General features: G+C 39.6%; 1 protein-coding gene across 17 annotated transcripts in view; it reads left to right on the top strand.

Annotated features, from left to right (window-relative positions):
* The window catches only part of PARD3 (par-3 family cell polarity regulator), a 680,011-nt gene that overhangs the window by 484,473 nt on the left and 171,414 nt on the right, over window positions 1-24,124 (top strand). For 15 of the 17 annotated variants that reach the window (XM_037835598.1, XM_037835600.1, XM_037835599.1 and 12 more), the window contains one exon: window positions 557-788. In XM_037835598.1, the coding sequence (XP_037691526.1) occupies window positions 557-788 (232 nt within the window). Of the gene's footprint in view, window positions 1-556; window positions 789-5,218; window positions 5,338-24,124 lie in introns of those variants that run through there. The other 2 variants (XM_037835612.1, XM_037835611.1) reach the window with 1 other exon arrangement.

The raw sequence follows: 24,124 nt of genomic DNA, 5'->3' as shown, positions 1-24,124 counted from the left end.
ACAGCTTCAAATTACCACAGAGTCCTTATGCTGACCTCGATGTGGTTACTAGTGGATGGTGGAGTTAGCAAAATAAGAAAGGATCAGAATGGATCCATGTCATCCTTTCCTGGAAGAAAAAAACGGGAAAGGTTTGGAAGAGGCTGCTTGTTTTCTTCCTTTTTATCTTGCAAACATAGTACACAGGAACCTTCTGCACTATCCTTTGAGTCCTTAGGAAGCTGCTAGTTTTCCCAGCAATAAACGGTCTGTACCTCGAAGGGTATGACGGTGAGTAAATCGGCGCCCAGCCACGGAGCTGCTGCTTTCTTATCATTGACATGTCGTCCTCACGCCTGACCACACCAGCGCTCGGTGGTCCCCCACATCATAGGCTCAGTCCACATTCTGCTCAGAATCAGCAGCAGTGCCATCTCAGTGGACGGCGGGTCCAGGCTGCAGTGAAGAGTCTGATAAGGAAAATGTGGGAAAGCAAAATCCTTACATGTATTCTAGACTCCTTGTTTTTCCTGTTGTGGTTCACTGTATTTCTTGTCTTTATTTATTCCCTTCACAGTGGAAGAAGACACAGAAGAAAGTTCAAGGTCAGGGAGAGAGTCTGTATCCACAGCCAGTGACCAGCCTTCCCACTCTCTCGAGAGACAAATGAATGGAAACCAAGAAAAAGGCGATAAGACTGATAGGAGAAAGGATAAAACTGGAAAAGAGAAGAAGAAAGAGAGAGAGAAAGAAAAGGATAAACTGAAAGCCAAGAAGGGGATGCTGAAGGGCTTGGGAGACATGTTCAGGTAAGTACATTACCAACCCAAAGCAGGGCCCCCAAAACATAAGTGAATGTGAGGTTAATAAAAGCTACCGAATGCAGAGATTTGAAAACATTATCTTTGAGGTCAACCAAAATACTTGTGTGTTTTCCAGTCTTAGCTACTGCATTTTTAATTTCCTAAAGATTTCACCTTAGTTAATTTCAACCATTTTTGCAGTCCTAAAGATGAGGTCTTGCCAACCAGGGAAATAACAGCTAAGAGAAGTATGGACATGTGTCCTTGGCTATGCATGCGAGTAAAAGCCCTATTGAGACAAAGGACTATTAAAGCAGGGCTTGTTCTTTTTTGCGTAGGAACAATAGTTCATTATTTAAATTTAACATAGAGCTCGAGTTAGTGGTAGCATTTAAAGGTTCATTAATAAGTCTAATAAAAAATGTTACAAATAGAGCTTCAATTAAGCTGTGTTGATTAATTTAATACTTGTTACTTCAGCCTGTAAAGATTTCATTAAATGTAGTCTCTGGCTGTTTCTTGACAGTTGTTTTTGTGTCCCTAAATTATACTCCAGGATTACTTAGCATATCATTTTTTACAAATCATTGCTAAACAATAAAAGTGACAAGTTGTTCAGAAGTTGCACTGAAACTCTCCCATAAATGTTCATCTAAGGTGATTTATAATATTCAGGCATTTAATGTTAAATATAAAACTTGCTTGATTGTTCCATAAATTCAACCCCTAAACATATCAGGATGATGGTTTAAAATTGAAAACATACAATGTAGCCACTTGACTCTTCAAAAAGTCGTTATTCTGCATTATGAATCCCTTCCTTTTAACTTTTTTTTTAAATTGCAAAATGTGAACAAGAGTTTTCATTTTCATCAAATGTCTTGATTTACGATCCTGAGTTTGACCCCAATAACTCACGGAGTAATAGATAAGTCAGGTCTGGAAAGTATAAGCATCACGATCTAGCCTGCAGGCCACACAGCATAACAGCTGTATTCCGTAGATGTCTGGTTGAGTAAAGTGCATGCAAGAAACAAACTAACTATGGAAATAGCTCGCACAAAGCCCAGCCTATTAGTAAGTCATGTTATCTATAATTTAAATAGGATTGGATTTCAGTCCTTCATGTTTCAGAACATTTATATTTTCATAGTTTTTCATTAGAGTTTTTCTTGTTTGTATACTGCTGCTTCTGAATGCATTTCAGTCAGATAATCTTTCTTCATTATAGTCCACGTCCAGGAACACTTGCAGGATGAAAATCGCTCTAACTGGCACTTTACTTCAGATTCTCTGTTAACCAGGGAGCTTTTCATTCCATATAGGCAAACTGACAGCTCATAAACCGGTGCCTAAGTAATGCACAGGAATAAGGCTGCTGCCCATCAATTAAAATTTAAGAAATTTGTAGTACTGTATTCTTTAAATTAAAGAATAAGAGGTAAGGGGAAAACCTCCCCTGAGTCTTAATACACGGGACTTTTAGCACCATGTCCTTCCATTGGCTTTCCTGAAGTCTTACTGGAAGGGAAAAACTTGTTAGTTTTCATTCATCAGACAGCATTTATCTGACAGATACAATATGTTGTTTTTGTCATAGAATAATAAATAAATTTCCAATATTTAGAATTGCATTAATTATAAATTACCTTTTTTCTGCAATGCACAACTCCGAAAGCAGAGACCTCATGATAGAGCCGTCTATTTGGGACCAGAGTAGAAAGTGTGGGGGAAACATATTGGAAAGCAATATCAACACAATGGCCTTTGTGCGAAAAGATCCATGGATCTGTATCTATAGAATTTACCTATAACCTGAAGTGGAAGTTACCTTTAGGATAAAGAAGTCAACCCACTTCTAGCTTTAAAGGCCTGCATATTCTTGAAAGTCAGCTTCTATGTTCAGGTGTAGGGGCTGAAGGACTCCTTCTAAGAATGAGGCTAATCTCCCAGTGTTTAAGCATTGCTGTTAGGAAAATCATGGATGAACGTGCTTTTCTCGGTACATGGAATTAGTGGTTTGCCGGAATCAATCCACATTGGCTTGTGTGAGTTGATTGATAAATTTTTAGAAGTTTTGCAAACTGGTTGTAAAACATGGTCATTACTAAAATATATTTATTTTAAAATTACAGGTAATTAAAACTCAAAGCACACCAGTTCCTGTTTATTTTACTGCTTTTTTTCTATTGCATCTGCTTTTGAGGTCATTTACACCTATTATATTCGCATGGTGGAAATGCTGTAGACTGGGGTGCCAACATGGTGTTTGTGCCATCGTGCTGGTTGCTTGAAATCAGCCCATGGTGAGAATATTTACACCATGGACATCTCCGAATTCTACAAAATAGCTTTTCCCCCAGGAGCTGGTTTTGAAACATATACCAGCATACTAACACATGGAATAATGTAAATCATGAAACTCGCCAAATACTGCTCTTTGAAGATGAGTGCAAAATAATCTATTCAGAGTAAAGGCAGCTTTTTGTTTTATCAAATGTTGACTCTTAATCCTTCCTTTATTACCATTATTATATGCCATTAGTACTCCTAAAGCATTGTGAGACTTATCAAACCATTTTTAACAACTTCCATACGTACTGCATCTGATTGAAACTAATATATTCTCAGGTTGATTCTTTTGTTTTGTTTTGTTTTGTTTTTTAGCAACATAAGGGTAATGTGGTAAGAGTTTAATGTTAGTCTCTTCCTTCCACTTTGTTCTTTTAAGGAGACTAGGATGTGATTGCATTAGCAGTGTTGCTTTTGAATAACTTGACCAGAATGTGCACATGCATATACATTTCTTAGTAGCTGTAAAAAGATTCAGTATGGCTGTTTAGGGCAGACATGGCATACAAAGCAGGTGTGTGGCTGTGTGTGCTTTAGGTTTTCCTTTCTATTTTGTAGTTCAGATAACAGAGAAAGCTAAGGCTAAAAGATGGTTAGGTATTGGGAGTCTAGCTTTTTAGATAAATTTGAGCTTTTTCTCTTTAGTCCTCTTGGGGAAGTAATGTTTTCCTTCAAAAACAGGCTCTCCAACCACCCCCATCACCTCCTTTCCCTATAGCTGTCTGTGATTTTTGGTTAAATTTGATGAGGGCTAAATAGATGGACCATATTTTACAAACTGTATCAGAGGATATGATGGTTCATCTAGTGGGTTTTTTCATTGATTGGCAGGTACAGACGACATGGAATCCCATTTCACACATTGAATGGTAGCCACAAAAATGATTTAATTATTGGTAAACAGCTCTAGGAAAGAATATTCTGAGTCATATGAGTCACTCTTCTTTTTATAAATTATGGAGTATATGACGTGCAAAAGCTGCCTTAAAGCAAGTTTTAGATCATAAATTTAAATCTGTAAAGATTCACATAACAAATGTTAAGTGTTTCATGTTTGTATTAGTTTCTCCTTGTATAAACCGCATCTTCTTTTGTACATAAGGAGCTCCTATTGCCTTAATTAAAAATGGTTTTGTAACTAAGAAAGCTGAGTGTGCTTACAAAACAGGTAAACATGACTTATTAATGTAATCATTCTGTGTACAAAGCACAGAGCAGAGGGAGAGTCTGAAAATTTGAGTTGTTGTGTATGTTTGATTGTCTAACACATGGCTATTGAAATTAAATACCATATAGTATTTCTGAGAATTCTGCAATTATGTGAAATTGCTGCTATAGAGGGAATTAGGTATGTTCTCTAGTAGGAGAGAGATCTGTTAGTTAATATTTTAAATGTGTTTAAATTTCTAAAGGAAAGCAACAGCATTCTTAAGCAACATGTTCTTGGCTTAGTTTCTATCTCCAAATTGAAATAACCAACAAGATAATAAGAGCCTGTATTGGAAAATATTCTCCTATATTACAAATTTTAAATTATGTCTTCACATTTTTTAGTCCCAGAGTGAGTGTAATTTGATATCACTTTGCCTGCAAATTGGAGTGTTATCATCTGAATTGTATGTACTCTAAAACTTAAGATCCTTAGAAGTGACCTTCGCGTGCCCTTCTCAGATTTATTCCCTGCCATTGTCCATATATGCTAGGCAAGAGCCTGTTGCTGTGGAAAGCTAAAGCCAAAGTAATGTTGCAATATTACCATTAAAATTGAATCCTCCAATTACATTTAAAATGATTACCTGGGTCCCTGCAGCATTGTTTTATTCAGTTCTGCAAGAGGAAATAGATAATTTAGTTTGAAACCTTGTTTGGTTGAAATCAGATACACTGCTATCTCTTCCTTTTTAGAATATAATAGTTTTCAGAACACACTGACCATGATCAGATTTTAAAACTTAATGTTTGTAGTTTTGAATTACACATCTTAGCATATGAGTAGGCTTTTGAGAGTATAGCAAACGCAAATTATTGTTGCTTTCCTTACTTGTACTTACTAACCGTGTGTCTGTACCGTGTTTCTCATTTAGCCTTGCCAAACTGAAGCCTGAGAAGAGATGAACAACAAACCAGATTCAAAAATGTCTTGAGCAGCACATATTGCACAGTTGTTTTTTTAAAAGCAAACAATAAATTTACTTTTAATGAATTCTTAGTGGCTGTTGACGAATTTTTGTTTACGACATCAGCAGTTTTGATGGTTTAGTAATTTCCATATTAATCAATTTGAAACTTTGATCTTGATTTCAAGCTTGGGGGTTTAAATAACAGCTTGAAAAGGCAGAGAAAGTGTTTTATTTTTCCTATCATTTTTATCAGCCCCTTTTCATAGTGGAAAACCATAGTTCTAGCTGCTGGCGTATTCAGAAATCATCAGCACACATGAGCTGGATGTGAGAATCAGTGCTTTCAGGATTATGGAAGGCACCACTGCCAATTTGGTTTTGTTGCGTCACACTGAGTTGGGCGGACGGACAGGCAGGTGGAGGCTGATCTGTGGAGGGGATGAGGTGTGGCTGGGATAGCCAACACCAGTGACGAAACACAGCAATGACAGAGGTGGATAACCAGATAGGGCAGTTGGAAAGGGACTTTGTGACAAGTATTAGTTTTCATTCCCTTTATGGGTTATAGAAGGTGGACAAAATATGGGAGCTCTGGGATGGCCAAACCAGGAAGTTTGTTCTTCCAGTGTGAAAGAGTAGAGGTTCTTTGGCAAATAGTTATCCTGGAGTTTGCTGAGCCCACGTCGAGTGAGAGCGCACACTCTTTTACAAAGCTGGAAAGGATCTACCTGGCCAAGGGCTGTGATCATATTTTGGGCTGCGAGGGCACGCAGGTCTCCGACTGTCATTGAAGAACGGAGCCTTCCGCTTTGTAAGAAGCCTTGGTCCACAATCTCACCATTACTCATTGCCCCTTAGGATTGCAGACCCTGATTGTAATTAGTTAGCTCTGTTTCCTGAGAATGTTAGAATTGCATCCTAATTAAAAATAAATGTGAAGATGGAAAAGAAAATCATTTAATAAAGGGAGGCTGGGATTGGGGTGAGTGCCTGGGAGAAGGATGTAACTCTGCTCTGACATGATGGCAGTGTGCAGGCCCCACCCCACCCCCACCCAGCCAGACAACATGACAGCGTTTAATTGTTCAGATCAGAACTATCAGGACTTAAGAGTTTTTGACTTGGGCCTAATTGCCATGTGGATTAACACAACCACTTTACCATTGGTGATGTTTAATGGCATCCTGTGTGATCTGTCAGCGAATTAGAGGATGCTGTTCAAATAAGCCAGAAGAAATCTATGCATAGCTAAATGAAACACAGGAGCAGTATACTATGCAATTGAAAAGAAAGAACTGGAAAAGAGATTTTGCATAACTTTTTTTTTCTCTCATTTGTCACTGGGACAGAAAACGGTTCTGTTTTTTAAGTGTGCATATGATGAGGTTTCCTTAGAATAAGTCCTGAATTTGAAATCCGAAGGACTTATAGTAGGCGTCTTTTAATTTGAATCGAAACAGAGGTTCCCCTTTTTAATGCAGGAAAATAAGTGTCAGACTGACCTGTTAACAAAGACAACTCTCAGGGAGCTGATATCATATTCTTCTAGTATTCTTCTTCTCCTTGTTAGCAGTTTTAAATAGAGAGCCCCTGACATCTACCACACTGAAGCTGACTGCAAAGGAAGTCAGAGGAGGCACAAAGCTTGACGGCTGAGCCTCTCCAAGACCTTTTCTGATGTTCTTTCACGCTTCTTTTCCATAGACCTGCGGACCAATACAGAATGCAAGTGTCAAAGATGACACCCACTTTATAGTCTCTGCAAAGCAAACCTTTCCGTAAAAGAAATTTTTGACAGTTCCGAGATGCTAAGTCAATTTCAATTCCAGACTGTGTAGAAAATGGAATATTTTTTCTGCAATTGATGTGAAAATTGAAGGCTAGTGGCTGTTCGCTCTCTAATAACATAGGGTAAATAAATACTATCACACTGCTGAAAAATGTCCTAGGAGACAGGCTCGGCTAATGACATTCACCACAACATATATTGAAAATATTCTTTCTGAATGTTTTTATTTGTTACCATTAGAGGCTCTGTATCTTTTGCATTAAATATAATGGACCAAGTACATGTTACTCCAAAACGTATTTTTAGCAAGCCACAAATTATTATATAAAGGCAATTGTTTTCGCCTTTCAAACAGTCTTTTAAAGAATTCATTGGGGAGGTGACCTCTTATGTAATTGAATGTTGGGATAGTTTTCTTCTGACATACGTTTAATAATAGCTGACTTAGAAACAAAAGATTAAACTCAGGTTGCATTTCATATTATAGTGAAATATCCATATATCCATGCCTCCTAGTAACCTTTTCATTTTCTTTCTTTCTTTTTTTCTTTCTTTTTTTTTTATTTTAGGATGCATGAGCCATCCATTCTCTAAGCTTAAGGCCAAGCCCTCTAAAGCCATCCTGATCCTTTCTTGACTAGTCTGGGACATTCTGCCAGCAATTTTCTCTCCTCTCTCTGGCACTGTCAATGATTCCCTCTAAACTGAATCATGCTCGTTGTCCTAAACCAGGCTTTTATTTCATATAGCTTAGAGAAAACAGTTTCTCTCAACCCTACTAACACCCCCAACTCCTATTTCATTTTCTCTCCTTCCTGTCACAGCAAATCTCTTAGACAGAGTTGTTTGTATCTGCTGTCTCCATTTTCTCTCCCTTGAACTTATTTCAGTGAAGCCTTCAGCCCTCTTCCCTCCACAAAACCTGCTCTCCTCCACCTCCCCATACTTCTTCGTTGGTGAGGCTGCGGGTCCCGTCTCACCCTCATCTGTAGCTGCCTGTAGCACTCAACACGTTGAGATTTTGTCTTCCTTCAGATCACCCAGCGGATTCAGCTCTTTCCTCTGTGCCCAATCGTTTCCAACCTCCTTGGCTAGTCCTTTATCATTCTCTGTCCTCCAGATATTGGAGTCCCCAGGGCTCAGTCTTTAGTCCTCTCCTCTTTTTCTCTTTTCACTAACACACAATGTTGACATACTCATGGAACAGAGGTTAGCAAATGAGTACCCCAACCTCTGGCCTCTAAATACAGCCTGTCGGTGGATGACTCTCAGGTTTTCGTCTCCAGCTGGGCATCTTTTCTGAACTCTAGTTGTGAAGATCTAGCCATCTTCTTGATATGCTCACTCAAATGTCTACCAGGCTTCTGAAACTTAACATGTTCCCAACTTGGTGGCTGATATCTCCATATCTCCCCAGAACTGTTCTTGTAGTCTTCCCTTTCTCAGATAATAGCAGTTCCTTTTATTTTTATTTTTTATTTTTTATTGGTTATGTCCAAAACCTTGGAGGAATCTTTGACTCCTATTTTTTCCTTATCCTCCACATTCAATTTATTAACATATAAAAGCAAAAGCCCAGCTGAGCTGCTTTTAAACCCTGTCTAGAACCCTGCTGCTTCTCAGTACCTCCACTGCTGCCCCATGGCAGGAGCCCCCATCTTTTCACCCTGGCTTCCCTCCCGCACACTCTTAACACCACAGCTAGGCCAACTCTATTAGTACAGAAGTTGCATCATCTCCCACCTGTCTTTAACCTGCCAACAGCTTCCCAAATCATTCAGAGTGAAATCTGGAACCTATCACCTGATTTCCCACTCCTCTCTCCTTTGCTAACCTCGCTGTAGCCAACCTCCTTCTTCCCTGAACACGCCAGGTCTTCCAGAGCCCTTGTCCCTGCTCATCCCTTTACTGGAATATTCTTTTCTCAGATATCCACATGGATCACACTTGGATTCTTAACATCTTTACACAAATGTCAGCTTTACAAGGAGGCCCATCAAATTGCAAAACCACCCTCCCTCCCACCTCAACACTTCCTATCCTGCTTTTTTGGCCTTCTTCTTCTTGGCGCTTCTCATTCTGAGTAGGATATGTTCTACTGATTTGGTTTAAGAAGTTGGCCATGCGATGGCAGGGATTTTCTTTCTCCTTTTTTTTATTCCCTCCCCACCCCACTCCACCCCACCCTCACCACATCTCTACAAAGAGTGCCTGGTGCATAGCAGTTGCCCAGTAAGTGTAGCAGATGCAAGCCCCCCTCCATGCCAAGGCAGTCCCCACTGCATTCCAAGGCAGCTCTGAAAAGACAAAGGAAGCCCCTGTACAACTACCTACCCTACAGCCCAGTGGTTTATATCTAAAGTATTCGTTCTACACCCGAACCAGTGTAGGTCCTCTGCCAGCAATGCAGAGTCTCAGGCCCCACCCCAGATCTGCTGAGATGGGAATCTGGAGCTTAACAATCACTGCAGCTTCCTGCGTACACCAAAGTTCGAGGCACTGCACCAGCCTCCTAGGGTTTGCCTGCCGGAGGGAGCTCCAGGTGCCTGCTGTGGTAACAGGCTTGAAAGCACCCCTTTTTGGCTGCCTTTCCTTCCCTCTGTCATGTCTCCACTTGCCTATGAGTGTTTCTTGCAGTTTCCATTTAAACCACTGTTCTGGAATCGTTGGGGACTGCTTCCTGGGAAATACAGACTAAAACAAGAAGTATTTGTTGAATGAATGAATGAATAAACAATTTTTTTAGAGCAATCTTATATGAGAAATCCCTACCCAGTTTATGATGACAAGTTATCCTGGGGCAATGCTGGTGACCCTGTCTTCGGGGTGTGACATCCCTGAAGCCCCTGCCTTGTGTATGGACCTGCCTGGGACGGAAACAGCGGTCCCAAAGGGCAGACAGACCTGCACCTGCTCCAGGGGTCTGAATAATGTTCTTGGGTTTGTTGTTGACATTACCATCTTCTCTGCTATTGACAGCCATAAGTGATTTAAAAGTCATCCGACTTGCAAAAAAGATATGATTTCCAAATTAAATCCTTCTTGCTGGGCAGTTCCCACATCTCAGTCTAGGGTTGCACAGTTGAGAAGGTCACAGACTCAAGCAAGGAGCAGTATTAAAATTGCCCTATTAATGTCGTCCTAAGCCTTAAGACCAGGAGATGTTGTACGATTCTGTTCTTAAAATATGTTACACTACTCACAGATTTTGTGAGCAACTGCTACAGAGAAAGTGAGGCTGGTGGAAATACCTCCTCCCTTCTAAAGCCGACATCAGAGGAGCTTTCAGACATCCTCTGCCTCATCAATAGGTGGCGCTCGGGAGCTGTCTCTTTCCCTGCCAACCCCAGTATCCCTACTCTAAGGAACCTGGCGCCCAGGTCCTGTTCCTGGGAATTGGCAACCTCCCTCACCTACGCAGGGCGACTTCACCTCCTTACCACCTCCTTCCGTACATTTATAATACTTACGCTTATTTGACATTTCCTTTGTTGAAAATATTGTCGCTCTTTGGTTATGTAACAATTGCAGTCTTTAAAAATGAAAATAATGGAATAACTTCACGTTCTTTGTCCATATAGAAGAGAAACTTTGAAATGAACTGGCCTACCTGCAAGGGTCCGTGCTTGTGCTCTTAGAGGTTTCTCCATTTCATTCTTCCACTTAATTCAGGGGGTATCCAGGATCACTTCTGGACCCATGCTTCTGATTTTGTCTGGGTGATAGGCTGGTCATTATGACCCCTCCCAATGGAATAAAGAATTCCTCGTGCAGCTCACTTTCACTAACACTGCTAGCAGTGAGCAGTCATTGAATATTGATACTCTGATGGACACTCTGCTAAGAACATTACATGTACTAACCCATTTAATCTTCACAATAACCCTAAAAGGTAGGTGCTGCTTTCAGCTCCATTTTATGGATGAAACAACCAAAACACACAGGTCCAGGCAGGTGAAGTAACTCACCAAGGCCACCCAGTGACCTTGGTAGAGCCAAACTGGATGAACACTGGCCAACGTTTATGGCCGTGATCATGACCACTCCTCTTCTGGTCTGTTGTGCTCTCAGCAGAACCTGCGTGGAAGCCAAGATTGCTTTGCAGTGGGTCATGTGAAGGGGTATGCCGCTGGGGGCCATGAAAAAAAACAGAGATTCCTCTTGCTGGCTTGGCCATGCAGAAGTTAATGTCTTCTGAACCCTACTTTGCATGTTCGTTCCTACTTGATTCCTGTAGCTTTCTCTGTCTACAGTCCTTTCTTTTCCCAAAATCATTCTTTAGGACTCAGAGATTTTGTTGTTAATTTAAAAAATCACCGATTTCCCCTATGTCCCTTAACTGGCCCTCAGACCTGTCTATACTATGGGTGATGGTTATGTTCTCCACTCCAGAAAGCCAGTAATCAAAAAATATGCTCTTTCCTCCAACTCTTCTTTCAAGATGACCTTATGATACTATAGATGCACTGATTCCTTTCCTATTTTTATACCCTGTTTTTCCATTATCCATCAGCTCTCCTGATAGCTGGCTGGCCTTTGTAAATTTCCATTAACTCCTGTTGCTATAAGGAAATAATTTTCTCTCTAATTCCTGCTTTTATAACTAATTTTAGTCATTAGGAAAGTGTCTCAAGTATAACTTTTGAATTCCTAGGATTTCAGGTGTCGTTCCCCCCCCCCCCCACTCCTTTTGGGATTTGGTGCTAAGAATCTTTTAAATTAGAAAATGATACCAGCTGTTTAATTTTCCTTGTTATAGGTAGAGTTTGGAACAGTTTAAAGAAAGTAAACTTTAGAACCTGCAGATAGGTACTCTAGGAGGACAGAAACTTCCCTTCTAGAGCATAGCGACAGCCAGTTGCATGTTATTACTTGGAGCAAAATGGCAAATCATTGATGATCCCAAATGCAGATCACTCTCTGCCTCCCTCCAGAGTTGTCCTAACCTCACCAGTGGAAGGGCGATTGCCCTAAAACAAACTTGGTTTGATGTAACTCAACATTCAGGTAAATATATTTGCAAATGAGCAGCAAACTTTCTGATGGGATCATATTTCAGCACTTAATGATGAATATCCCATTAAAGATGGACTTTTACTGCTCCTTTGCAAATTGGCAGTTGAGAGTTGCTGGTGTATGGCTTGTGAAGGGCTTCTTGATGAAATGCTTTCCTGAGATAGGAGCCTCTGGCAGACGCCTATTGCAATCCTGGTGTCGGCCTTGGGTCCTGATTGCTTCTCAGGGGAACAGCTTCATTCTCTAACCACATCCATGTCCTGTTCCCTATCTCACCCCATCAGCTGTAGGGTTATGTAACTCTGAAACCAAGCACAGTCAATTTATACACCACATAAAAATTTTACCAGCTTTACACAAAAGAATCACCTTTAAGTAGATTCTATGAGTATTTTACTGCTCAACTGGCAAAAATGGTTTCAAATTAGATAGGGGTTTCCAAATCTAGTTATGGTGTCTATAGACTGTTGTTAGTAATTGTGTAGGAGAACCATTCATTCATTCATTCATTCAACATATTTTTACTTTAGTCTCTACTTCATACTAGGCACTGTGCTGAGTGTTGGTGTTAGGGATTTAGTGGTGGATAAAACTAATAGAAGACAGGCTCTAAGCAAGTGGGTATGGGTACAATGAGTTTCCTGAAAAGGGAATGTGTAAGTTGTTGTGGGAACTTCTAGCAAGTGGAAGTAAACCAGACTGGGAGTCTCCCTCCAGAAAATGACATTAAAACTCAGATCCAAAAGATATTTTGCGTTCTCTTTCTGCAGGGAGTGTTGGTGGGGGGGGGGGAAGGAATGTTTTGCTGTTATCAGGGGTGTTCAAACTTTTTTGACACAACCCACAGTAAAAAATACATTCTACATTATAACCCAGTCTATACATATGTGCACAAACATCTAAAATAAACATTTCCCAAAATAATACTTGCCCTTCTTATATCGGTTGCGGTTTGATGTATTTTAGTGAGAGGCAGCATGCTATAGTAGGTTAGAGCTGGTCTTGAAAGTTAGACTGCCTGCCTACAAATCCCAGAAGTGCTACTTTCCACCTGTGTGTTTTGGTCAAATCAGCCTCTGTGCTTTAAATCCCAGCTGTACTACTCACCACCTGTGAGTTTTGGTCGAATCAGCCTCTGTGCTTTACTTTTCTCAGTTGCGGAATATAGCTAATAAAGGTAACCTCCCTCACAGGGCTGTTTTGAGGCTAAAATGAGTTAATATATGCAAAGCTCTTAGAATTGCTCCTGATACAAAGTAAGCCCCACGTAGATGTTAACTGCTGTTGTTACTATCGTCATTCTGTAATTCATTATTAAAAAATGCTAGGTGAGTGCCTCTAAATCAGTTTCCCATCTTTAATGGATTGCAACCTGAAGTTTGAAAACCACTGTTTAGATTGTGGCTCTCCTCTGGTGGGTTTGCAAAGACTAGATGCAAGAGAAAGGCTGAAAGCATTTGAGAAGCAGGGTGGAGACTCGTAGATAACTCATGTTCTCTCTGAGGACCAAGGGAAGTCATTCAAGAGAATGGATTGGTGAAACTTCCATGTTCTAGAAGATTGAGGTTACTCACCTCCAATATGGCGAGTGAACTAAAGGACTGGACTAGAGTGAATGCCTGGGACTCTATTAGGTAGCTGCTGAAAAAATCATGGCCAGAGATGGTGGTGGCTCGGTCTCCGGTGAGGGTGGTGGGGACAGGCAGGAAGACAGACTCAGGTTGTATTTCTCAGCTGGAATCGGTGGGACTTGGTTATTTGTTTTGATGTGAACAGTGAGAGAGAAGGAACTGAAAGAAATAATCCCAAGGTTTTGGGCCTGATCTATTCACATTTTGACTAGAAACACCAGAGGAGGATCATATTAGGAAGAAATGTGACATGTGGAATTTGCCATGTCTGTGCTACATCCCACTGAAGGTGACTGGTAGGCAGATGAGGGGGTTGGGTTGGCCATGTTGCGATTTGGAAGTTCTGGATATACAGGTGATACTTGAAACCATGGTCGTATTACAGGAGATGAGATGGTTATCTGGGAAGTGTGCGTGGGGAAAGGGGAGAAGGACTTCATTAGATTTCTGAGGCCTATTCAAATGTCAGGGGGAGCAGGAAAGCCAAAGGAGGAGATGATGGCAGGACAGACTGCTGGAGAGGGAGAGAAGGGGAACCAGGAGAGTATGTACTTGAAGACTAGATGAGAGGGTGTTTTTAATTAATTGGAAGGTAGTGGTCAACAGTGTTCATGTTGGAAGCTCAAAATACTTTCATGGCCTTGGCTGCATGGGAATTATCAAAGTCAATGGATGTCACTGGACCTATTTTGAATGGTCCCCCATTGTTCTGCAGTATACTTGAGTGTTTCTATGTGATGCCAGTATGGACAGAATCTCTTGGATGCTAAATCTCTTTGATTCCAGTGTAATTGCATGTAATGTTAGTGTCTGTTCCAAGTAAAGCACATCATATATTAGTTCCCATTTTATGAAGCAAAGTATCAAAGAGATTTCAACACTCACTCTCTACACACACAAGCCTGTGTCAGATTTCCATATTTTTATGAGCGATAGAAATGACAGTTGGAGTGGCATATTAATCCCAACTGCACATAGGATTATAGAAATTATGAATTAATTTTTAGGTTAATGATTACCAAAATTCAACTTGGAGGCAGTAAATTTAGCAATTGACTTTGCTGATTATGCAATCATTTTTTACTGCAGTCATGGGAGAATTGATCTTTTGCTGTCTCTATTTTGCTTTCCTCTCATGCTTTGGCAGTTGTGCTGCTGCTGAGTGCGTGACCTTCCCAGAGGTGGACTTGGGTTAGGGCTCCTGAAGGCTTCAGCTACTAAATTAGCCACCTACTTCCCATTTTCTCTCATGTTTAAAATCAAGAAAAGTACTTAGGTCAGATAAATAGTTTGCTTCATCAAAGTACCAGTTTTAAAATTACCTTTTTTGAAGCCCCCCCCCCCCCTTTTTTTTAATATGGTGACATTTAACCATTGTAAAGCATAATCAGGGGTCCTTACCCTGTACCTGCATGTTTTTTCAGCTATGTTTTCCCAGGGTCTGTTTTCCAAAGTTATGACTACTTCTGTTCCTGTGGCTTTAAAAAAATAGGAATAAGCCTTGATTTGGAGACCTTCCTTCCTTCCTCCCTCCCTCTCTCTTTCCCTCCATCCTTCCGTCCTTCCCTCCCTTCCTCCACGGCAACAGTGTTTATCTTTTCTATTCTCTCCAAGGGGATTTAAAGTTTTGGGTATATACAAACTTGTAATTTTTTTAAATAGGTTATTAGAATTGGTATATTCAACATGCCCATAATTTTAGTTTGTTGACCTTTTCCAGCGTTTCCATGGCTGGTCCCTGCCCATGTGAAATTTAAAAAACTTTTAATTTTTTTACATACATTTTTAATATCACGAATTATTCTGTGAATTAAGAACTTTGAGGCCATTGTTGTACTAAAAAATTTTTTAACTAGATTTCTTTCAAAAATGCAATTCCCGGGAAAGAATAAAATTATGTCTATTTCCTGTGATGCAATTTCCTGTGACATGGTTGTGCTGTGACACAATTTTTATTTCTTTTACATTTTCAATAATGAAGTATTTTTTAAAAGGTAGAAAATGTAACTCATAAGCTATTTTTTGTTTGGTTAGATACAATTACATTGGTTACTACTTAGATTTTGGATCTGCCTTCTCAATTTTAATGAACAAATAGAATGTTTATATAACATTTTTCCTCATGGAACTCTTTTTTGCAAAAGACTCACAGTCAAATATTGTCTTACCCATATGGGTCTTAGTGTCTTTAACTCTTAGAATACACCCCTGTCTATTTGGTCTGGCAATACTCATTTGAGCATTATTTTTCTTGTGAGATGGAAGTTACGTCATAAACCACTAAAGCAGAATTTTCATTTTAGGGCTGCACTTACTATTTCCATATAGTCTGGTCAGTAACAGAAAAGGACCTTGTTTCTTTTTTTCTTTATTTTTTTAAAGAAATGTCTTCTACAGTTCTCTATACATGCAGCTGATAGACATCTAATCAGAGAGAAAGCACTCATTAGCCAAAATAATAGAAAAGTTCTGGAAGTTGGCTCTACTCACCAACTGGAGACTACCCAAATAGCATCAGAAACAATGAGAAGAAAATGAAAATAATTTCTGACTCATGGATTGTTGTTTTCTCCTGGCTTTCAACACTGAAAGTCTTTGTCAGTTGGCATGGCAGCATTGGCCTAAATAGATGGGGTTTCATTTGGGTGGTAATTTCCACTTGTCTCAATTAGTTCTGCTCTTAGACACTTGGCAGGCTGTTGGATCCATCCTGCCCTCTGTCGGCTGTCATGAATTAGCTTGGTATCATTTTGGGATAAAATTAGTTGCAGGGAACCCAAGGGCTAGACCAGTGAAATACTGATCTAGAGATAGGATCATTTACAAAGATGCCACAAAGAATGTTTTTTCCTTTTCTTTGTTTGGAGAGCCAAATATATGAAAGGAAAAACTCCTTCTTGCTTTCTTATCTCCATGACCATATCTGTGAGAAATTACTTTGACTGTAAAAAAGACCCAAATGAATGTGGCTTAACAGGATAGGATTTACTCTTCTCTTATTTAAGAGAAGTCTGGAGATTGGCTGGCCAAGGTGGTCCTGTGCTGGCCCCAGAATGTCACCAGTGTCACTGCCTCCTTTTGTTCAGCCATCCTTAATATATATCTCTATTTTCAGGGTTACCTCCCCTTTCCAAGGATCTTTTCCAGAAGCCCCATTCATCTACGTCGCTGAACCAGAAATTAATAACTGATAAAATAACTAATATTTATCTAGTGCTTATATGTGCCAACACACAGCAAATGTATAACTCATTTAATCCTCACAATTAACCATGTAAAGATAGTTGCATTTTACTGAAAAGAAAATTGAGGCTCAAAGAGGTTAAGTGGTTTGTCCAAGCGTAGCTAGCCATATGTCCTCTCTCAACCAAATCAGGGTTCTACTACTAAGGAGGAAGAGGAGAATGGATGGTGGGTAGGTAACTAGCTGCCCGTGCCCTGGAGTACCTGCTTCTGGGACGTGCCTCTCCAACTCCTTTTTCTGAAGCTAAACGGCCTCAGGCCTCTAAAATTGCAACTGCTTTGCAGCACTGGGCTGTCTACCCTTACCGTAGTGTGCTGACCAAGATCAACTACTATGGTCCAGACCATTTTGGCTTAACCAAAAAGACAGGGAGGATGCTACCAACACTGAAAAACCTTATTTTATCACCACTTACATGGTTATGGTCTTCCAAACTTAGGGGACCTAGAGTATCTACCTGGAAATGGAGGAGGAGATACTCTAATATTCTTGTTTGAAAATATTTTACTCTAATATCATACTCTAATATTATAAATATCAAAATATTATAGTTATCTAAATATTTATAATACAAATATTTCAGATATTTATATTTTTATAAATATTATAAACATCTAATATGAATATCTAATATTAAAATATACTCTAATATTCTTATTGGAAAATGTTAGAAAAATTATATTCTTGTTAGAAAATATTTTTTGTTATTGATTGGTGATTTTCTGTCAGCACTGAATACATGCTTGCATTTAATCTTCTCTATTAATGTTTTTATAGTTTTTTTTTAAATTGTTATTTAGTAGTGCCCAAAGTCACACATCAAATAACCTATGTCTTTCTGATTTTGGAGTTCAAGCAATTAATGACAGCATTCTAATGTTGATTAGTGACTTTGGTGCCTTTTAGTCTACTGATTTTTATGGCTACATTCCCCAGAAGTCTTCTTGGGTTACTGAAAGACAGATCTTGGCTTCTGGGACTTAGGTGGCTATCTGCCTTCATCCCTAACCGTCTTGGTAGAAAGAGACTTCCTTCCTTAGTGTTTAGGGAGTCTTCTTGAAATACATGGAGCGTATGGGAGTGGAAAACCAATATACTTACACTATTCTCTGAATTCTCTTATTCTTATCCTTTATAAATAATGAAGATCTCCCGTTGAACTTAGTGTTTGTCTTAAACCCTAGGCCTGTGGTTCTCTATCCCAGGATTTTACCCCCAGGGGCCTTGGCAATATCTGGAGATGTATTTGGTTCTCACATGTGGGGGGTGCTACTGGCATTTACCAAGTAGATAACCAGGGTTGTTGATAAACATCCTCAGATGCACAAGAGAACCCCTCACAACAAAGAATTATCTGGCCCAAAGTGTCAGTATTGCCACTGCGGTGGAGAAACCCTGCCCTGCCCAATCTCAGCTGTCACGTGATTGGCACATACTTGAATTGTTGGTGTTTTTGCATCAGATTGTATTCAGCACTTTTGCATCAGATTGTATTCAGCACGTACTGATTGTTATTCTGTGTAGAGGAACACTGTACCATGCATTTTGGTGAACACTTTTGACAGTTAAAATCACATTTACCACTTGCAGGTATTTTACAATCTAGTTGGTGTTACACTATTCAAGATTCTTACACAGTGATCTTTTTTCTTTTAAAATTTATTTCAAATACCATTTTTAGTATAATAAAGATTTTGCTTTACCTCATGTACTTTAAAAAAAAATTTAATAGTGTATTTAATTTAACTCAACCTATCCAAAATATCATTTCAGTATGTAACCAATAAACAAAGTGTTAATGAGCTGGTTTACATCCTTTTTCTCTTAAGTCTTGGCAGCCCCACGTGTGTCTTACACTGGCAGCCCCTCTCAGTTCTGACCAGCCGCCTTCCATGAGCTCAGCAGCCACCAGGGGCCGGGGTCCCCCGGGGCGGTACAGCCCGGGTCAGCTGCACGGTGGGTGCTCCTGAAGGGACAGTGTTCTCTCCGGGCAGGCAGGGGTCCCATTCCTGACGTATCATCTGATCCTGAGAAAAGGGCCTGTTGTTTGTCAAGGGCAGGCTGTCAGCTGCAAGCCCCTGACCAGGGTTCTGTCCCCCTGCTGGAGCGGTCACCAGCTGGCGGGCGGGGTGGCCATCAGCACTGAGCCCGGACCCCTCCTCCCCCTTCTTGGCCCACACCATCCCCACCTTCCCAGATGTGAGCCTCATGGACCCTTGACATGTAAATCAACACAAGGAACTAGGAGTCATTCACAGACCTTGAAGCTGATCTAAGAGGGTGAGGGGTATTGTGTGAGAGAGGGCACGCTGGGTTTAGTGTTTGAAGCCCTCCTTTCCCGACCCGGCTCCACCAGCTCTGGCATTTAACTCCTCAGCCTTAGTTTCCTCGTTTCCACTTTCTTAACATTTAGTTTCAGAGTTAAATGAAAGCTCTTTAAAATTTTAAGGTAAGGTACTGGACATCTGTCAGCTCATGTATTAAAGATTTTTTTTCATGGTCCCCCTCCCCTCTCAGCTTGATTATTCCTGAATTATTTCCTAGAGACATTGTCTGAGCCCCTAAGCTAAAAGATACATAGTTTATTTCTATCCTTTGGGATAGAAATATATATGTGTGTATGTATGTCTGTGTGTGTCTCTCTCTCTCTCTCTCTCTATGTATCTCTTGAGCAAAGTGAGGTTTGCTAATACAGCATGATTGCACATTCTAGTTTAGACCAGACAGTTTCAAACTTCAGCCTGGGTAATGCAACATAATGACACCCTGTGAGAGAAACTGTAACTGGGGGAGACTTGAAAATTTAAACTGATATTAGTGGTATCCCGTCAGTTCCAGGATGGTTTGTTGGATAAACACTATGGGCTTTTACAGAGCTCCACTTTTTTTTTTGCTTGTGATTGCTCGCGAGTTCTCGCATCAGCGACCACCCAGGAGGCAGTGACAGACGTGACAGTTCTTAGGAGATGGAAATGAGTTGGGATGAGAGGAATTCTAGGCCAGTGCACAAGTCAACAAGTTCTATATTTGAACGCTTGTTGTACTGTTTGGTCAAATAAGGAAGAATGTGGTGCTTTGACGTTTGTCGACTCTCATGTTCCATTTCAGACTGAAGCCATGCTGACTAGAAATGAGACAAGAAATACCTTCTACCCGCTTGTTCCTCCTTTGCTGAAACCAGCCCAGGATTTCGAATCTTAGTTACCAGTTGCATTTGTAACCACTGTTGAGTCATAAATAATCTTCAGAGCTGCGTGTTCTGGCAGAGTGAAACCACAGCATGGACTATTAGGATATTTTCTGGGAAAGAGCCATTGCCTTTTTTTTTGGGGGGGGGGTCGTATAATCATGTTTTGTGTGTGTGACACTAGCCAGCACCAGGGGTGGTGGCATGGCCCCACGTAATGGTGGGTGCCAGGCCATGGCGTGAGGAGCTGTCACCTCTTGGGGAATCTACATGTTCTTCCTTGTTCTGAGAATTAGGTGGAGCCTCCGAGCTTTGGAAATTTGCAGGCATTAGCCCTTGTTCGGGCCTTAGACAGGCACCAGCTCCTTAACATAGAATCTGAATATGCAGATCAACTTAAAGATAAAAAATGAAAAGCTGCACCTCTTAATTTATTCTGTAGAGAGCATTCTTTAAGAAAAGTGTATCAACAGAAATTGTTTCCTATAATTGACAGAAAAAAGTGCTGACGGACACCTTAACTTGACAGATAATGAGATCTTTGGGGAAGTTTTAATCTTTCAAATTTGAGTTTCCAGGAGCTGTACAAAATGTCTGTCTTTTTCCTAAACCTCAATGACCGTATTATCTTTCTTCCTTTCTTTCATCTCTTGTGTAAACATATAAGGGTAAGAAAATATTTGAGGGTGTTTCAGCTGCTATAACTAAAATCCCTCTTCATATTGTTCGTTAAAACATTTAATTTGGATTGCAATGCATATTTAATTCAGGGTGAAGATTTCTAACTCAAGATATCGTTAAGTCTTGCGTGTGTGTGCGTTTACAGCCTGAGTGTCAATTTGAGGATCAGAATAGGCAGCTCGTAATAATTATTGGGATTATTTATGCTACTAAATTCTTATTCCTCATCCTAATGGAAAAAGGAGTGTAGGAAAATATCATTCCACCTTTTACTTCTTCCTCTTTCAAGTGCCCTTTTAAAGGGATGGGTTTTTGTGACTTGGGGTTCATTAGCATTTCTTATGGGACTGCCTTCAGGGCAGTGCTGCTTACTAAATTGTTCTGATGCTTTAGGAACAGGAAAACCATGGTAACCAGATGTAGGGTATGATTATTTGCCTCTGACCTGGCAAAGTGTGGGGTTTAACAAAAGAAGCTTAATCGAAATGTTCAAATTGACCCTTCTCACCATTTGGGCTGCTTAAAGCTCAATCAGTCTTTCATTATTATCAGAGTTATTCGAGCAAAGGCAGCAGTGATCGTATTTTTCATAATCACTCCTTGAGCCAAATGTAATTTGCAATTTGTAGTATTGTATTATGAAACAATAATGCATTAAATGAACAGAGCAAGAATTAGGAGTATAGTAGTCAAGAAAGGATCCAGAGAAGTTGAGTGAAAGGCATGCTGAAAATCATTTTGAGTGGACATGGCTGATTTCAAAATGCCCAAATTAAGCATTTAGACAAATCAGAATCATGCGATTTTACTAAACATATTTTTATCTATTTTTAATGTTTATATATATATACACACATATAATCTAAATAGTTTAGATGTAAGTATAAATACATAGTCATAATAAATCAATCTAGTTAAAGGAGAAACAAAAAATATATATTTGCATATTATTTTGTTTGGGGTTATGGGGTTAGTATAGTTTGATTACTTGTGTGGTATGATTTGAAAAAAATGACAGATATCAAGCCTTCTAAAAAAACCCTGTATGGAACGATATTGGTCCCTTTTTACAAAAATGGAGTTTATTAGCCACAGAAAATTTATCACGTGGGGCTAGGAACTAGCTGATGCCTGACAAAGCACCAACATCATAATTAACAAATATCCACTCATCTTCTGCCATTTTACTAGGATGGCTCTAAGTATTGATTATAACTATTATGTCAGAGTTATTTATTTATATATTTATCTTGTGTCTTGAAGGAGTATTTTGTTTTGTTTTTTTGTATTTATGTCTGAACCACACAGTTTTTTATTTTTTCGTTTTGCTTTTTATCCTTAGAGTTTACAGTGCTTCTTGTAAAGTCAAAACTGATTATGTGCATGGTTTCTTTTCTTCCTATTTACCATTTCTTAATTGTTTTAATATTTCCTTGTTCCATATCCTTCTAGGACTTTTGAAGTGTCGGGTTACTGGGCATCTCAGTGCATCCTTGATTAGATAATGCACCCTACCTGAGGGGGAAGGGAAGAGTGCACTTATAAGAAGGTTTAATGGGAGTCATGGAAAGGATATGTTATCCATTAAGGGTGCATTACATGTCCAAAGGCTCTTCCAACTTGGTTAAGCAGAAGCTATTTTTCTTTAAAAAAAAAAAAAAAAAAAAAAAAAAGTCACTTCTTTTTCCCTGGATGCCAAGCAGCACAAATTTAGTTTATTAAATCTAATCAGACTAGCACTGATGAAAACTGTACACAATCAAATAATGATTCTCAAGTTTGTGAATTTCCTTTTAAAGAGAACCCCTGCTACACTCTGCCAACTTAAAACTGCATCCTGTTGTACAAAAGCACTATCAAGTTGTCATGTACCCTTTTCTAAGGCTCCCTCATCATTGTTGATTACCAAGATGTTTTTTGACTTTTTTTTTTTTTTTTTTTGCCTAAATAGGAGCTTTCTGCTTTTCATAATCAGCCTCCTCTTCCCTGATTCATTGAGCATTGCTACAATCTACTGCTGAGCAAATCAGTACTCTATCATGGTAGCAATTTCTTAAAATGTCACTAACATATTTTAGTCCTGCATAAGAAGGACATATTGGAAATAACTTTTTTTTTTCTTTTTCTCATTTGTAAAATGGAGGCAAAATTACAAAAAAACATGGCCAGAAACCATGAGCTGATTATTACAGAAGATAAATGCATCCAGTGAATTCCTGGCTATTTTACCCTTTGATTAGGTCAGGGCAGTTTGATGCGCCTTCACTGTTGACTGACAGGATTTGCATACGGCAGTACAGATGATTTTGACATTTGGAGTGCCGTTGCATATAGAAATGTTGGCGATGTTCTATAAATGTGTGTGCACGGGTTTTAGGATACTTTCCAAGGTTGAGGGCAGTTCTTGACCTAGTATTCAATTCCTGACCTACAGGGTGTCCCCAGGACCTAACTGCTGCAGGCAGTGCAAGATTTATCACATTCCTTTCAACAAAGATTTGTTAAACACCTGCTCTCTGTAGGAAACCGTGGTGTTGACTGTCTTTGGTTCTTAAAACTTTTGAGGAGGACTGGTCTGGTAAAAAGAGAGTCTTGGATCTGAATTCTGGCTTTGGCCCTTCCTTGCTATAAGATCTGACAAATCATTTCATCACTCTGTACTTTCTGAGGTTTCAACCCTTTAATGGGAGGATGATCCCGATCTCACATGCTAGTTGTTGCAATCAATGACATAAAGTTCATAATGCAAATTCAACAAATTCTAGTTAAATGGTATTAAATAACCAAAGACGCATTCAACAGGTGCTCAATTATATGTCCCACTTAAGAATTACACAAAGTCAACTTCCTAGATCTGGGAATTCCATGTTCTTTAGGAGTATCCAAACTAATAGCCATGGAGATATCTTAAAGGAGCCGTAAGGTGAGCTGAACTCTAGCCCTAGCTCGCCATGGGATTCCCTACACCACTGGGCCTCAGTTTCCTTATCAGAGGAAATTGAACCTCTGATCTTTGGTTTTTCTGAAACGCATGAGAATATCTCTTCAATGCACATGGATAAGAATGCCATAGAAGAATGGCTACATGTATATAGCTAGATTTTTTTTTCTTTAGATAAAAGCTAGAGCAGTTACCTATTAGGGCTTTAAGGTAAGAATAAATTCATAGTGGTGTTGGAGACCAGGGTGATGAGGGAGGTCAATGTTCACACTAAAAACGTGACAGAGGATAGTTCCTGAATCAACTGAAAAAGGTTTCCTAGAGACACTGGCATCTACAATCGAGTACAGAAAATCTGCCTTGTTGGACTATAGAGGAATG

This window comes from Choloepus didactylus, chromosome 5 (genome assembly GCF_015220235.1).
Source record: "Choloepus didactylus isolate mChoDid1 chromosome 5, mChoDid1.pri, whole genome shotgun sequence".
Classification (NCBI taxonomy): domain Eukaryota; kingdom Metazoa; phylum Chordata; class Mammalia; order Pilosa; family Megalonychidae; genus Choloepus; species Choloepus didactylus.
This window is presented reverse-complemented; position numbering and strand designations above follow the sequence as displayed.